General features: G+C 48.3%; 1 protein-coding gene across 3 annotated transcripts in view; it reads left to right on the plus strand.

Moving 5' to 3' along the window:
- LOC111970863 (cysteine/serine-rich nuclear protein 3-like) overlaps positions 1 to 14,800 on the plus strand; it is a 40,830-nt gene that overhangs the window by 13,472 nt on the left and 12,558 nt on the right. For all 3 annotated transcript variants that reach the window (XM_070445906.1, XM_070445905.1, XM_023997586.2), the window contains 2 exons: positions 8,685 to 8,873; positions 9,642 to 9,901. In XM_070445906.1, the coding sequence (XP_070302007.1) occupies positions 8,717 to 8,873; positions 9,642 to 9,901 (417 nt within the window). In that variant the 5' untranslated portion in view covers positions 8,685 to 8,716. The remainder of the gene's footprint in view (positions 1 to 8,684; positions 8,874 to 9,641; positions 9,902 to 14,800) is intronic.

Here is a 14,800-nt window from a genome sequence, read left to right on the forward strand (position 1 = left end):
ACCACTAACACAGGAAGCTGATCCATAACCTTCCATAACAAAGCCATCACCACAGAGAGATGAACCTGGAGAAGAGTCCCTAAGCACGCTGGTCCTGGGCTCTTGTTCACAAACACAAAACCACCCACAGAGCCCAGGACAGCAACACAATTAGACCCACCAAATCATGAGAAAACAAAAAGATGAATTACTTGACACATTGGAAAGAATTAACAAAAAAACTAGCAAACTAGAATGTATTTGCCCTAAACAGAGAGTACTACACAGTGGCAGAATACTGACCACTGTGACTGACCCAAACTTAAGGAAAGCTTGACTATGTACAAGTACTCAGTGAGCATACCTTGCTATTGAGAAAGGCTGGACGTAGGCAGACATGGCTCTCAAGAGAAGACAGACTATGTGCCACTGCCCACAAAATGAGGTGGAAAACTGAGCTGTCACTTCCTACCTTCTCTGCCCAATGTATGACCATATTTAGAGACACATATTTCCCTCAGATTCCACAGATCCACAAAGAATTTTTGATAAACTCGCATTCTTCTGGGAGAATACCACAGTGTGCCAGTCACAGCAGCAAGATTTGTGACCTGTTTGCCACAAGAAAAAGGTCAACCAGTGAAGAAACAAACACATTGTAAATACAACCCATATTTATGCTTATTTTTATTTACCTTTTGTACTTTAACCATTTGCACATTGTTACAACACTGTATACAGTGGGGGGGCAAAGAATATTTAGTCAGCCACAATCTTGTATAAGTTTCTCCCACTTAAAAATGAGAGAAGGCCTGTAATTTTCATCATAGTACACTTCAACTATGACAGACAAAAATGAGAGAAAAAATCCAGAAAATCACATTGTGGATTTTTTATGAATTTATTTGCAAATTATGGTGGAAAATAAGTATTTGTCACCTACAAACAAGCAAGATTCTGGCTCTCACAGACCTGTAACTCTTCTTTAAGAGGCTCCTCTGTCCTCCACTCGTTACTGTATTAATGGCACCTGTTTGAACTTGTTATCAGTATAAAAGACACCTGTCCGCAACTCAAACAGTCACACTCCAAACTCCACTATGGCCAAGACCAAAGAGCTGTTCAAAAGACACAAGAAACAAATTGTAGACCTGCACCAGGCTGGGAAGACTAGAATCTGCAATAGGTAAGCAGTCTATGGTTTTGCAAGAAATGCACTTGGGAGCAATTATTAGGAAATGGAAGGATACAAGACACTGATAATCTCCCTCGATCTGGGCTCCACGCAAGATCTCACCCCGTGGGGTCAAAATATCACAAGACGGTGAGCAAAAATCCCAAACCACACGGGGGACCTAGTGAATGACCTGCAGAGAGCTGGGACCAAAAGTAAACAAAGCTACGGGGCATCAGCGAAGGGCATTGTAAGATGGAAAACGTAAGTATTTATTTTCTGAAGCCTGGGTCTTCCGCGGAGTGAACAATGATCCAATAACACCCAACGGCAGCGTATTACTGTCTGCGTCACCAGGTTCTTGCAACCGAAGGTGTGTATAGTGCGATGCTTTTGTTCAGTCCCACACAGGGAAGACATTTCAAAGATCGCCTGGGAGGTGCCCTAGGCCGTGTACCTTCCAATCATGTCAAACACGTGCCGAGCCAATTCCAGATGTGCGACCGAGAAATCATAGATTATCCAGCGGTTGTCTTGGGTAATGCACTAGAGGATTCCTGGAGTTTGCAAGGCGATACGACACAGGTCAGTCAGTGGTAACATACATTATTGAATTGTGGCGGTAATATATCCTCACCTTTGGTACTTTTACATTTTATGGGGGAAAGTCACGAATGTGATCCATTCAGCACAGGACACTATCTGTAGCACCTGGTGTTGAGGGAGCTTATGCAGCGTTGTGTTCCCAGTGTATGTCCTGCTGCACAGCTACAGTTCTTGAGAGAGAGATTCTCTCACTGCCATTGCAGGGTAGTCTGCTCCTGTGTTCTGTTGTGGTGCATGATGTCATCCGGTACCAGTTCACAGAGGGAGAAGCTCCCAGCCTCAGGTCCTGTTTTGTGGCCATCAGTAAGGAGGCATTTATTATGAGATTGGGATTTGTGTGGACAGTAAACCATAGTTTTAAGTGGTATTGTTTTGCACATAGTATCCATAATGTCTATATCAGGCGACGACTGTCTGAATTTAACATGTCTCTTAATAAGATACATGTATACGATGACACTGTTGTCATGGCAACCACCGCAGGGTTTTCAAGGAATAGGTAGCATGGTGTACGGAGCGCTGGATTCTGAGGATGGGAATGAGAATACATGACTGAAATGAAGTGCAGGAAGTTGGTACATGATGCTTAGATATAGCCATGGAAACCCTTACCCAGTTRCCACCATCTCCCCATACTGTCAGTGTGGGGGGTTGTGTTTGAAGTTTAGTTTATTCACTCGACCATTTAAAAAAAAACAAGAACACATAAAACTTGAAGAGCCATACATGCGCATGAGTAACATCATGGAGGATAACACACAATAACGTCTGGGACTTATTTCCATTGTGGTCCTCTTGAGACAAGATGGCTAGACAAGATGCAACACGGTTGAACACAGTATGACTGCGAGATGTCCTGTACTGTATGTGGAGTGGGATGGGAAGGGTGGGACAGGGCTGCCACTGCAACATCTGTGTATTATGTCTAAAACATCCCTCTATGAGTCCTGTGTGTGTGCATGCACAGTGCAGGTGATTACYTGTGTGCATTCCTTGATGCGTGTTCCCTATCAGTCAGTCAACTTCGGTACAACATACTATGGTGAGTCGCACCCTGGCGAAAACACAATTGGAAGACGAGACAGTCTGACGTCGTGCCATCTCAACTGTCCCGTAGTGGTAGAGAGTGCTCACCCACTGGATGTTGTGTTCTGAAGTTTGTATGGTTCTCATACYTTTCCCAATCACAAACAATTAGTTATTCTTCGAATTGCTTGGCCTGGCTATAGCAATAAGTAAGCTGGCTTACGCGACCAACTCCCGGATAAATATGACGGCACCCCATCTAAATGCCGTAGCTTCCTACTTCAGTACTCCCTCTARTTTATGCACCAAATGGGAGTCCCCAGCAACGAGAGGTCCAAGGTTGCCGAGGTTATTTCTCTGCTGACTGGGCGAGTGTTGGAATGGGCCACGGCCGTCTAGCAGAGGAGAGTAGGAGCTAGATTCATGAGGGGTTCATGGCTCTGTTCAAATGCATCTTCGATCATCCCTGGAGAGCAGAGGGGGGTGAGCGCCTACTCCAATTATGGSAGGGGTACCAGACGGCTGCCGAGTATGCGCTCACCTTCCGGACAGTAGCAGCATCCAGCGGATGGAACGAGTGGATATTTCGTACACTATTCAGAAGAGGTCTGCACAAGTAGGTCCAGACGGAACTGGCCTGTCGATGACAACCTCTGCTTGGACGCACTCATTGTGATGGCCGTCCGTCTGGATATRCTACTTCGGCAGCGTTGGCACTCATCGCTTCTCTCTCCCTCTCAGTGAACACTCTTGATCAGAGCCTGAACACATGGAGTTAGGGGTCACATGCCTCCCCYCGACGCAGACTGAGARAGATGGGGTTCTGTCTGTATTGTGGTCAAGGAGGGCACCAGCTCCAGCGGTGTCCGGCACTTCCTAATCCGGGATCCACAAGAGCAGAGTTACGTGATCTTCCACCTCCTGGGGCAGGAGTGAGTATTCCATCTTCATCACTTTCTGCTAAACTCTTTTTGGTGTCCATAATACTAGTTGACTGTCCRGCATGTACTGCGTCTACAGCGTTAGTGGATTCCGGTGCCACAGGGAACTTTWTTGACCAGACCCTTGCCTCCTCTCTTAACATCTCATACCCGCTCTCCTCTCCTTTCCCAGTTCAAGCCCTCGATAGTCGGCCACTAGGATCCAGAACCATTACACACATCACCCAATCACTCACCCTCACCYTGGAGTCCATTCATCAGGAGAACATCCCTTTCTACATTACCAGTTCACAAGATCTCCCTCAGCCTCCCTTGGCTTCAATGCCATAACCCCACCATCTCATGGTCGAGGATGAGAATCAGACTGGTCACCCGAATGCTGGTTCTACGTCGGTTGAGTCCTGTGGTTGCCCTTCAGCCCAACAACCCAGGTATACCAGGACCTGGAGGAGGTATTCTCCAAGACCTGCGCCACCTGTCTTCCTCCTCATCCTATGTCGGTGGCTGAGACCCAGGCCACGGAGGATTACATCCAAGAGGCGCTCCAACAAGGATTCATCCGCACGTCCTCTTCTCCTGCATCAGCTGGCTTCATCTTTGTGACCAAGAAAGATGGAGGGTTACATCCATGTATTGATTACAGAGGACTCAATGAAATCAGCACAAAGTACCGTTACTCTCTCCCGTTGTTTTCCGACAGCTGTCGAACAGCTCCGCGGGGCCCGTTTTTTTTTTACCGAACTGCGGAGTGCATACAAGCTCATCCACATTCGGGAACTGTTTAGCACGATGTCTGGCCACCATGAGTACTTGGTGAAGCCATTTAGCTTAGCCAATGATCCATCAGTGTTCCAGGCATTTGTTAACYAGGTGTTCAGGGACGTGCTTGGATGCCAGGTGGTTGTGTACCCTAGAGGATCACATCACTCACGTTCGAGCAGTCCTGGAACGCCTCCTGGCTAACCACCAGTTCGTCAAGGCTGAGAAGTGCCAATTTCATCAGAAGGCTGTCTCCTTCTTAGGCTACCATATCAGCCCGCTGGGAGTGAGAATGGACGACAAGAGGGTAGATGCGGTCAGGTCATGGCCAGTCCCAACCCCCATAAAGGGGTGCAATGGTTTTTGGGGTTTGCCAACTTCTACTGCAGTTTCATCAGGAACTTCAGCGCCGTCACCGCCCCTCTCAGAGAGTGGTTCTCTCCTCAAGGGTGGTCCCCATAGGTTGGTGTGGAGCCCAGCAGCCGACGAGGCCTTCCATCTACTCAAGGGACGTTTCACCTCCGCCCCATTGCTCAAAATACCCAGGCCGATGCCCCGTCTCTGAGATTCGGGAGAGGGTCCTGTTCAGAATGCACCTATAATATCACCCTCCTGTGGTCTGGGACGTAGATGTGGACATTCGTCAGGCTCTGGAGAGGGAGCCCGCACCCACTGACTGTCCTCCCGAGGGCGTCTACGTTCCCACGGAGATAAGGGATTGGCTGCTGACCTGGGCACACAGCTGCCATTGCTGGACATCCAGGTATTTCTCACACTACCCAATCCAGCTTTGAGAAGTACTGGTGGCCCACCTTGGCGCAGGACGTCACTCGCTACGTCAACTCCTGTTCCGTATGTACCCAAACCAAATCCCCCCCGGCACACTCCAGCGGGMAAACTCCTTCCCGTGCCTCAGCGTCCCTGGTCCCATCTATCCATTGACTTTGTTACTGATCTCCCCTCTGACGGTTTCATGGTGGTTATGTATAGATTTTCAAAATCCTGTCATCATTTTAATCCCTCTTTCTGGTCTCCCTACTGCTCTCCAGGTCGGTGAGGTACTATTCCAACAGGTCTTCTGACATTATGGCCTTCCGGAGGACATCATCTCCGACCATGTCCCCCAATTCACGTCACGGGCATGGAGAGCCTTTATGGAGAAGCTCGGTCACGGTCAGCCTCACTTCCGGGTATAGACCTCAGTCCAATGGGCAGGTGGAGAGGATAACCAGGAACTGGGGAGGTTCCTGAAAAGTCATTGTCAGGGAGAGTGGGCTCGATTCCTTCCATGGGCGTACGCRCAGAACTCGCTACGTCACTCCTCCACTGGGTTGACCCCCTTCCAGTTCTGGGTTTTCAGCCGGGCCCTGGCTCCGTGGACCCCGGGCCAGACCGAAGCTCCTGCGGTTGAGTGGTTCAGGCACGCAGAAGTGTGGAGCAACACTRGCATGAGACTCCAACGTGCCGTCCACCGTAGACTGCCACCACAGTGCAACCCCCATGTACCACCCTAGGGATAGTGTCTGGCTCTCTACCAGGAACCTCACACTCCACCTGCCATGTAAGACGCCGAGCCCCTGGTTTATGGGGCCGTTCAAGGTTCTCCGGAGGGTCAACAAGGGGACGTATAGGTTACAGCTTTCCATTGACTACCGTATCTCACTTTCTTTTCATGTATCCCTTCTCAGGCCGGTGGTTCCTGGTCCCCTAGCTGATTCCCCCCCCCCGGACACCGTCAGATCTCTACTGGATTCCTGACATTGTGGGAGGGGAATGGCCCAGAGGAGCGGTGTTGGGGTCCGATGGACGACATTCTGGATCCCAACATCATCCGTGATTTCCATCTTCATCACCCGGCCCGCTCCTTGTCCTCAGGGCCGCGCGTTGGGGAGGAGGAGGAGTACTGTCACGTCTACCCCTGCTCCTCCCCTCTGGTGTTCAACGTCGGCGGTATACTAACCACCGGTCCTGGGATCCATCATTACGCACACATGCACGTCATCATGAGGCACATCTGGACTCTGTTACCTCCCCTATTTCTGGCACTCCCTTAGGCTCTTTCCCCAGTCAMTATTGTTTATGTGTAGATGCTACTGTTATGTTGTCTCGTTCCATGTTTTATTAAACATTTCACCTGCTTCTCGACTTTGTCTCRGTTACACTATGGGTATATCAGTCTCCACGGGTAATAAGTTGGCCAATTCGCTCTGTCCACAAGCGGCACCCCTCGCCATAGGTGGCTCATTACTGGGATTCATTGCTGATTCCTGCCTGTATCTTATTAGTCCTTACTAGTTTTATAGTGATACAGATTGTAGGCCCTGTAGGTGGTTGGTAGTGAAGTTGAGGGACAGGAAGTGCTGGACACGGCCATGCTATTATTCAACAGTCTCTGTGGTTCATATGAACCCTGAAATGAGCTGTCTCCAGCTCCAAGCTTTTCATTCCTGGGAATTAGATTTGATTACAAATCGCCCCGGTCTCTTACCACAGAAGGGGTAAGAGACCGTTCCATTCCCAGCTAGGCTAAAAGGCGCTTTGTCGCCAGTACCTATGGCTGGTCAGTAGGTTTACTTCCAGTGTTCATGGGTGTCAAAAGTGTCTCTTGCATGTGAGTTCAATGAAAAGTGTCCCTCCGCGTTCATACAAGAGTGGTGGAAATGGAGGAAGAACCAATCTCTCCCAGACCACAAAGTGGCATCCCACCCCTTCAGATGGCACTTCACGGGAGGCTCACTATCTGCTCCGAACAGAGTCCCCCTACATCATGCGAACAGTGACATCAGGGTACATGCTACAATTTGTCTCCCATGCTTCTGCAGCATCACTTCGACTGTTSCCAAGTCCTCAGCCCCATTTAGAGGGAGGGAATACCCTCCCGTCTCCAGAAGCAGGCAATCCGAGTGGTTCCTATGTTGAAAATACAAGATGGCTGGTACAGACGGTATTTCCTGGTTCCGAAAAGGGACAGGACTTTGCATCCCATTCTAGACCTACATGCCCTCAGCAAGCACCTCAGACTGCAAACTCAGAATGCTCACGCGCCGCCGGCTTTTACAACCTATTGGCTGGTGGCGGCAGAGTCGAGGGGGCACGCAGTGTTACACACATCCATACTACTGTCCCGTATTGAGTTTCTAGGCTTCATAAGAAACCAGAAAAAGATCTCAGCACATACCGTTTTTGGGTCTCGAGCTAGACTCACTCGCATATCGCTCTTTTCTATCCCTGTGGAGGGTGTCCGGGTTCCGGCTCTGCTTAGGCAAATTTCGGTTGGATCACACAGTGCATTTTCGCCAGTGGCTATGCCTACTGGGGATGATTGCTTCTGTGATGGAAGTCGTTCCCGTGGGGCTATTGTTGATGTGGCCCTTCCAGCGCTGAATGCTAGCCACTCACCTGGACGCATCTCGCAGTCTAACSCGGACGCTTTGGGTGTCCCTGTCAGGCCTTCGGGCCCTGGCCCAGTGGTGGGACCCTCTGTTATTGTCAGGGAGCTCACATGGGCTGAGTTATATCTGGCAAGGTGATCACGACAGATGCATCCCCCCAAGGGTGGGGTCTGCTGTACAAAGGCAACTCGATTCGGGAGGTATGTATACTGGTGTGGAGTGCACCATATCAATTACCCAGAGCTCCTAATGGTATATCGGCACTCACTTCCCCGTGCTTTTATCGGGCAGGCTTGTGCTGGTCAGAACCAACAATATGTGAGTGGTGGTGTGCATCAACAGACGGGGAGAGACTGTCTCTCGTCCTCCTAACCTTGGCACGCTCTCTATTTCTGGGGAGCAGTGCGCACATGCTCTCGCTTTGGGCTACTGTTCCCTGAAGGAGGGAAACGAGGTACAACACCTGTTTGGCCCCGRYCCGCCCGTTCCTGGGCTCAGTGAAGAGCGGTATTATCAGGCGTGATTGTAGATCCTTCAACCGAAGTCGCGAGAGTGCGACTCCCCATAGTAAGGTGTACCTCGTTTCCCTCCTTCAGAGAACAGTAGTTATAGTCATAATGTTAAGTTTACTTTTATGCACTCGACGTGCATACTCTCATCACCTATACCTATTGGGAGAGATCAATGCCCACCATGGCATTAACTGAGCAACCATGTACAGTAGCATGGGTTTGCTCAGCGGCCATCTACACTCTTGTGCAATAACGGTAATAAAATGTCTTACCACGTTCTTTCTCTCTCTCTCAGGGGCAGACGTTGGGTGGTAGACCTACGGCAGGATGAGTGGGATCCTGAAGAGGAAGTTTGAGGAGGTGGAGGTGGATAGCCCCTCCCCCTGCCTCTCTCTCCGGGGGTCCGATGACGAGGTCTCCGCTGGCAGCGACAGCGGGAACAGCAGCGACAGCGTCAACCCAGGCCCCTCCACCCCCGTCACCCGTGAGTTGCTTACCCAGCATTGCATGTACTTGACTGCTTAACTAACAAAGCCAGCTTTGCCAACTTTGGACAACACTGTCAACTATTTGACCCCAAGTGAATGAAATAGCGCCTTACATTGTGCTAGTGAGTAGCCTTCCATCTTTTCAGTAGAAAAAACTCCCAGTTACGAGAACCTCTTCRTCACCTACTGCTTTTCAAATCAGCTGCGATTCCTTCAAGCACCACCAGCATAGAGAGCCTCAGCGGGATTCGAATGATAGAGAGAAACAGGAAGTAACTCTTGGGAGTAGTGTGATTTCATCTCTCTTTAGGAGTCATAGGGGGTGATCTCCCCTAGCCCCTGCTCCCTGTGGGGTTTTAGATGACAGGGAGGATGTTAGGGATGCTAGAACTCAAGGGGTCCATAGGGAGATCAATAGCAGCAATACTCACTCAAGAGCTCCTGAGTGGCACAGTGGTCTAAGGCACTGCTTCTCAGTGCAAGAGCTGTCACTATAGTACCTGGTTCAAACCCAGGCTGTATCACATTTGGCCATGATTGGGAGTCCCATAGGGCGGTGCACAATTGGCCCAGGTTTGGCCGGGGGTAGGCTGTCATTGTAAATAAGAATTTGTTCTTAACTGACTTGCCTAGTTAAATAAAGGGTCAATAAATAAAGTTAAACATTTATATAGTGATACTTTGTCTCTAAATGCCCCCTCTCTATCCAACTCTCTCTCCTTTTCTCTCATCCCTCCTTCTCTCCCTATCCCTCCCTCTAACAGCCTCTTCTATCTTGAGGTGTGAAAAGCGCCTGCGTGTGCGCAACGTGCACTTTGAGAGTGTGACGGTGTACTACTTCAGCCGGCGCCAGGGCTTCACCAGCGTGCCCACGCAGGGTGGCAGCACCCTGGGCATGTCCACGCGCCACAGCTGGGTGCAGCGCTACACCCTGGGGGAGTTCGCCGTGGAGCAGGAGAGAAGCCACCGAGACATGCTGCGAGACCACCTCAAAGAGGAAAAACTCAACTCCATCAAACTCAAGGTAGTCAAGTCGATCTAACTAAAGGTAGTCAACTTTAGTCAACTCCATCAAACTCAAAGTAGTCAACTACTTCTAACATAGGGGCTCCTAAACCTTTTTAACCCAGAACCCTATTTTGATATCTGAAAATTCTTGTGACCATCACATACTTTTAATGTGGGGCTATGAGAGTCAATTGCAAATTAGTCTGACATAATGTATCCAGCATCCCGGAGTCGCCTCTTCATTGTTGATGTTGAGACTGGTGTTTTGCGGGTACTATTTAATGAAGCTGCCAGTTGAGGACTTGTGAGGCGTCTGTTTCTCAAACTAGACACTAATGTACTTGTCCTTTTGCTCAGTTGTGCACCGGGGCCTCCCACTCCTCTTTATATTCTGGTTGGAGACAGTTTTCTCTGTTCTGTGAAGGGAGTAGTACACAGCATTGTACGAGATCTTCAGTTTCTTGACAATTTCTCGCATGGAATAGCCTTCATTTCTCAGAACAAGAATAGACTGACGAGTTTCAGAAGAAAGGTCTTTGTTTCTGGCCATTTTGAGCCTGTAATGTCAGACACACCCCACCACGAATGACTTTGGTGATTCCAATACTCCCGCTTGGCACAGCAACCTACTCAACTAGTCTATGAGTAAGAGAGTGGCGCCAGGTCTTTCTCACTATAGTTCTCCTTCTCATTGTCAGAGGACACCAACACGCTCTCTGGTATTGAGTTGGCGCTGTGTCTAACCATATCACTCTAGACACAAACGGTCTCTTTGGCTAAGATGCACTACCTCAAACTCTCTAGGGTTTAAAGGAGAGATGATACTACCAATATATGGTATCCTCCAGTTGACAGACACCACCAAGGGATGAGTCGATGTTTCTCGCGCAAACACACGCGACGCCTTTGGTCGCAGCTCTTCTGGAGTAGATGCCGGTCGTGTTTACACAACTTATCGCTAGGAGGGACCATATTCTTCCGGAATGAAGTAAAGAGATTCTGCACCCAAGCTTCTTGGAGTACACCAGCTACAATAGTTATTACAGCCGGAGTGTGGTTCACATCTACTACCAATTCCCGTTGTGAACACCCTGGGGAGAGTTGGGTTCTCCAACTCAAATACTGTAATTTATGTGTGTTGTTCAGTCCGCTATTCAAAGTTTTGACTTGATTTGTTGCACATCAATTCACCACTGTTTGGTGTTGTTTCAGCCTGTTCTTGTGCCTGTTTGACAGTTGCGGTTTCTTCAACCCTGAAGCTTTGTGCATCCGATAGAAGGTTTTCAATAGACTGTAAAGACTCTTCATGATCCATTGGGCGCCCCCCTTCCTTTACACCTACCATGATGCCCCTGATCTACTCAACTGTCTATTCCATACCTGGGGTCTGAGTTTATGGAGAACTGTCTGCATGAATGATCTACTCTACGCCACGGTGTAACTTTCTGTCCTGTCTGTCTGTCTGTCTGTCTGTCTTGTCTGTCTGTCTGTCTGTCTGTCTGTCTGTCTGCTTCTGTGTCTGTTAAATTTGTCTGTCCTGTCTGTTCTGTCTCGAGTAACTGTTGTAGTACTAATCGCTTCTGATCTTGTATTCATATATGTATGCACCACCAGGATACATTTGGCTTTCTCCGTTGGTGTCTCATAACTAGATCCTGTATGAGGCTGATCATAGGACATTTCTCGTTTAAGTGATCATCTATACGCAGTGTTCTGCAGCCGGTGGAGCCAATACACTGGTCTGTATGGAAACCGGCCTCACCGCTCAGGTTTGAGGAGACGAGACCGACCACCTGCTGCATGCTAATTATGGTTATATTTTGATGTGCGCTGGTTCAGAGGAGGACTTGGTGATCTTGGTTGTAGGCTGATTTTTGTGTGAGCGCAATATTTGTGTAGAGGGGCATGAGAACACCAAACAAATAAAATGTTAATTGTGGGCGTCATCACCACTCCGAGGGTCAAAAGCTAATCTCTTCAACCAGGTACATTACTGGGCACTTCAAGTACCCAGTGGTTTTAAAGCAAACGAGAGAGAGAGAGGGATGAGAAGAGAGAGGATGAGAGAGAGAATCTATCCCATCCAGAAGAAAACACAGAGCAGTGAGAGAAAGTGGGAAAAAGAGAAGAAGAGAAAAGGAGCGATAGGGATAGAGAGAGAATGCAGGAAAGCCACGCACTTGCCACACATTGCGCTATCAACACCACAGACTACCTCCCTCCCTTCCTCTCCTCCTCCTGTTCAACCATGTCACTAAACTACACTTCTCTTTATCTTCCCTTCTTTCGTTGCAGGGGCAGGATTGTCTTAATGTTCATAATGAAGAATCAACGGTCTGAGGCTTTGGCTGGGATTGTTACTGGGTGGTCTTCTTCTACCTCGCGTGGTGGCCGCCGCAGTGGCCTTGACAAAAAACACACTGTGCATGTGCGTTCCAAAAGAGCGCCAGTTCACCCGCCCACACACCACCCCCGATCGCCAAAATTAAGTTAAATCACTGTGATGGTTAGATGGTTGGAGGTTGGCATGCCATGTGTGGTTGGGAGGTTTAAATGCCTCACATGTGTGAGGGGGGGGGGGGGGTGCCTCCCTGTACAGGTGCGTGGTGGATTGGTGCTCTGCGTATACTCAGCGGAACCCTGAGGCTATCTACTACCACAGTCATGCTCATAATTAGCACAAGGGGGTTAGGCAGAGCGCTGCCAAATTGTGCATTTACAGTAAGTCTTTACTTGTTTTGGGTCAGACAAATTGCAGTGTTGATTTGAGCAGGGACCATTACTTGTCTCATCATTCAGGTTGCACTCAGGATTTTAAACACCATGTGAGTGTCCTGCAAGTAGCAGCGACCATGATCATTGTAGGGGGCAAAGCTCAGCATTATAGTTGTTTTTGGAAATACAATAACACTATTCTACCTATCGTCAGGTCCTTGAAACAGCTAGGCTGGCTGGCTAACTAAAAGGTAGAATAAACGCATAGGTCAAATACGGGAAATGCACTCATATTGTCACGATTGGGCCCAAACTTTAGTCGGAGAGCAAGTCAACATCTTCCCAACCTCAAATGACAGAGCTAGCATATGGTTTTCCCATACTAATTTGATGCCATTCCTATACCATCCAAGTACGCCTATAGAGGCTTGAATCGATCATACTTTGTCTAGAGGTTCTTCAGTTACAGGTACACCATAACAGAGTTAGGTCACGAAGACAGATGAATCTAACACCATTGCAATTATCAGTAGGATCCTCACATCGCACGTCTCTCTCTAGAGAGGGTCCACTGCATTGTCAGTTCAACACTGCGGTTCACCAGTTCAACTAAGGCCTTTGTGCAATCTCGTACGCTTAATAAATAAACGTTGTTGGCGGGAGAGTCGTGCGGCTGTTTACTTATCTGATGCTTTGGTTCTTGTGCGCTCAGTTGAGATGCATATTGGTGATTCTCGCGCTTATTATCAACAAAAACTCAGGAGGTTGCCTATAAGCTCGTGACATATCTCGCCGCTCTCACTCAACCTCATAAAAAATTAGTAACTATATAGCATTCATCTATGTTGCAGTCGCATAAACTGAGACTCAACATCCACTGGATAAGTGACACTTTACGGAGTCCTTAGAGTCACGATCACGTCCCTGCATGTGGGTTAGTTAAACTAAACGTAAGTGTGTGGGAAATAAGAACAAATTGGGAAGCAATCTGGTCTCGGTCTTGGTTGTCTCTTAATCTGAGGATAGATCAGTATTATTCTTTCCTTAAATGATGACATATTGTAGAGCACATGAGGAGTATAGTGATGGTCTCTCTCTATCCACTCACGCTCCTCATCTTGTATCACGCTCTCTTTCTCGCCTCGGCGCGAGGGATTAAACCAGGATATAGCTACGGCCACGTTAAGTTGGACCATATAATAGGCTCAAAGAAAGTGTCGCAATTGATCTAACTTCGCACAATTTTCAATAAGTATCGAACTTAGGAGGGTTACTTATACTGTCACCATAAACCTCGCAGACACGGCAGGGTACTTTATTCGTAGTCGCGCCACCAAAAAAATCGACCGTCGGGTTTCGTATACATATTAGACCCTTATCAGGCTTCAATGTCACATTATTCTTACATTAGATGGGGTAATTAAAACTTAGCACTGATCATTGCCTGGGATATTGTTGGATGCGGACAAGTATTCACTTCTCGGGTTGGGAGCTGAAGTGGTATCTATATACTCGCAGAGCATTAGTCAGCGGCGGACGGTGCGCGGGTGCTGCTCAGACGGTCTGGTATATTGACTCGGAGAGGCTGGTATCGCTCAGATACTTCAAGGCAGGTTTTAATTGCGTGTTCTCTATCGCTTATTCAACAGGACAGGAGCAGGTATGAAACAACTTATACTACTATGTGTCGATGGTCTCATCCGAGTGCTTTTAAGATAGAAAATGATATAGTCACGATAGCGGTCTTTGATGATCCTAGGCCTACGTATCGCGATCGCTTATTTATTTTAGCTTCCTCCGATCATCGAACTGGTGAACGCGCAATTAAATTAATTCGTCATGGACAACTCGTGGCTAGTTCCCAGGTAGCGATGTAGAGACTCTTTCTGTATAGTCTGGGGTCTCCTACCTGCGCTAATTTCGACACATGTACTATATGTAGACGCACTATAGAGCACATTGGGTATAGCAAACCCACTTGGTATTAGGGGAGTAATTGGAACTCCAATGGTTACCTCTTTCCTTCTAGCTTCTTGCAATATCCGACTTTGGTGTGAGGGAGAGTAATGTCACACCTCAAAATGACATGCCGTCGCGCGCATGTCTCTCGCGACTGGAAGGTAGCGCTGAAAAGGTTTAACACTCCTCAGCTATACACGCAGGAGAAGCTGGTAGATCAGAGAGAGTCTTCCTCCGTGGA

Source organism: Salvelinus sp. IW2-2015, linkage group LG12 (genome assembly GCF_002910315.2).
Source record: "Salvelinus sp. IW2-2015 linkage group LG12, ASM291031v2, whole genome shotgun sequence".
NCBI lineage: Eukaryota > Metazoa > Chordata > Actinopteri > Salmoniformes > Salmonidae > Salvelinus > Salvelinus sp. IW2-2015.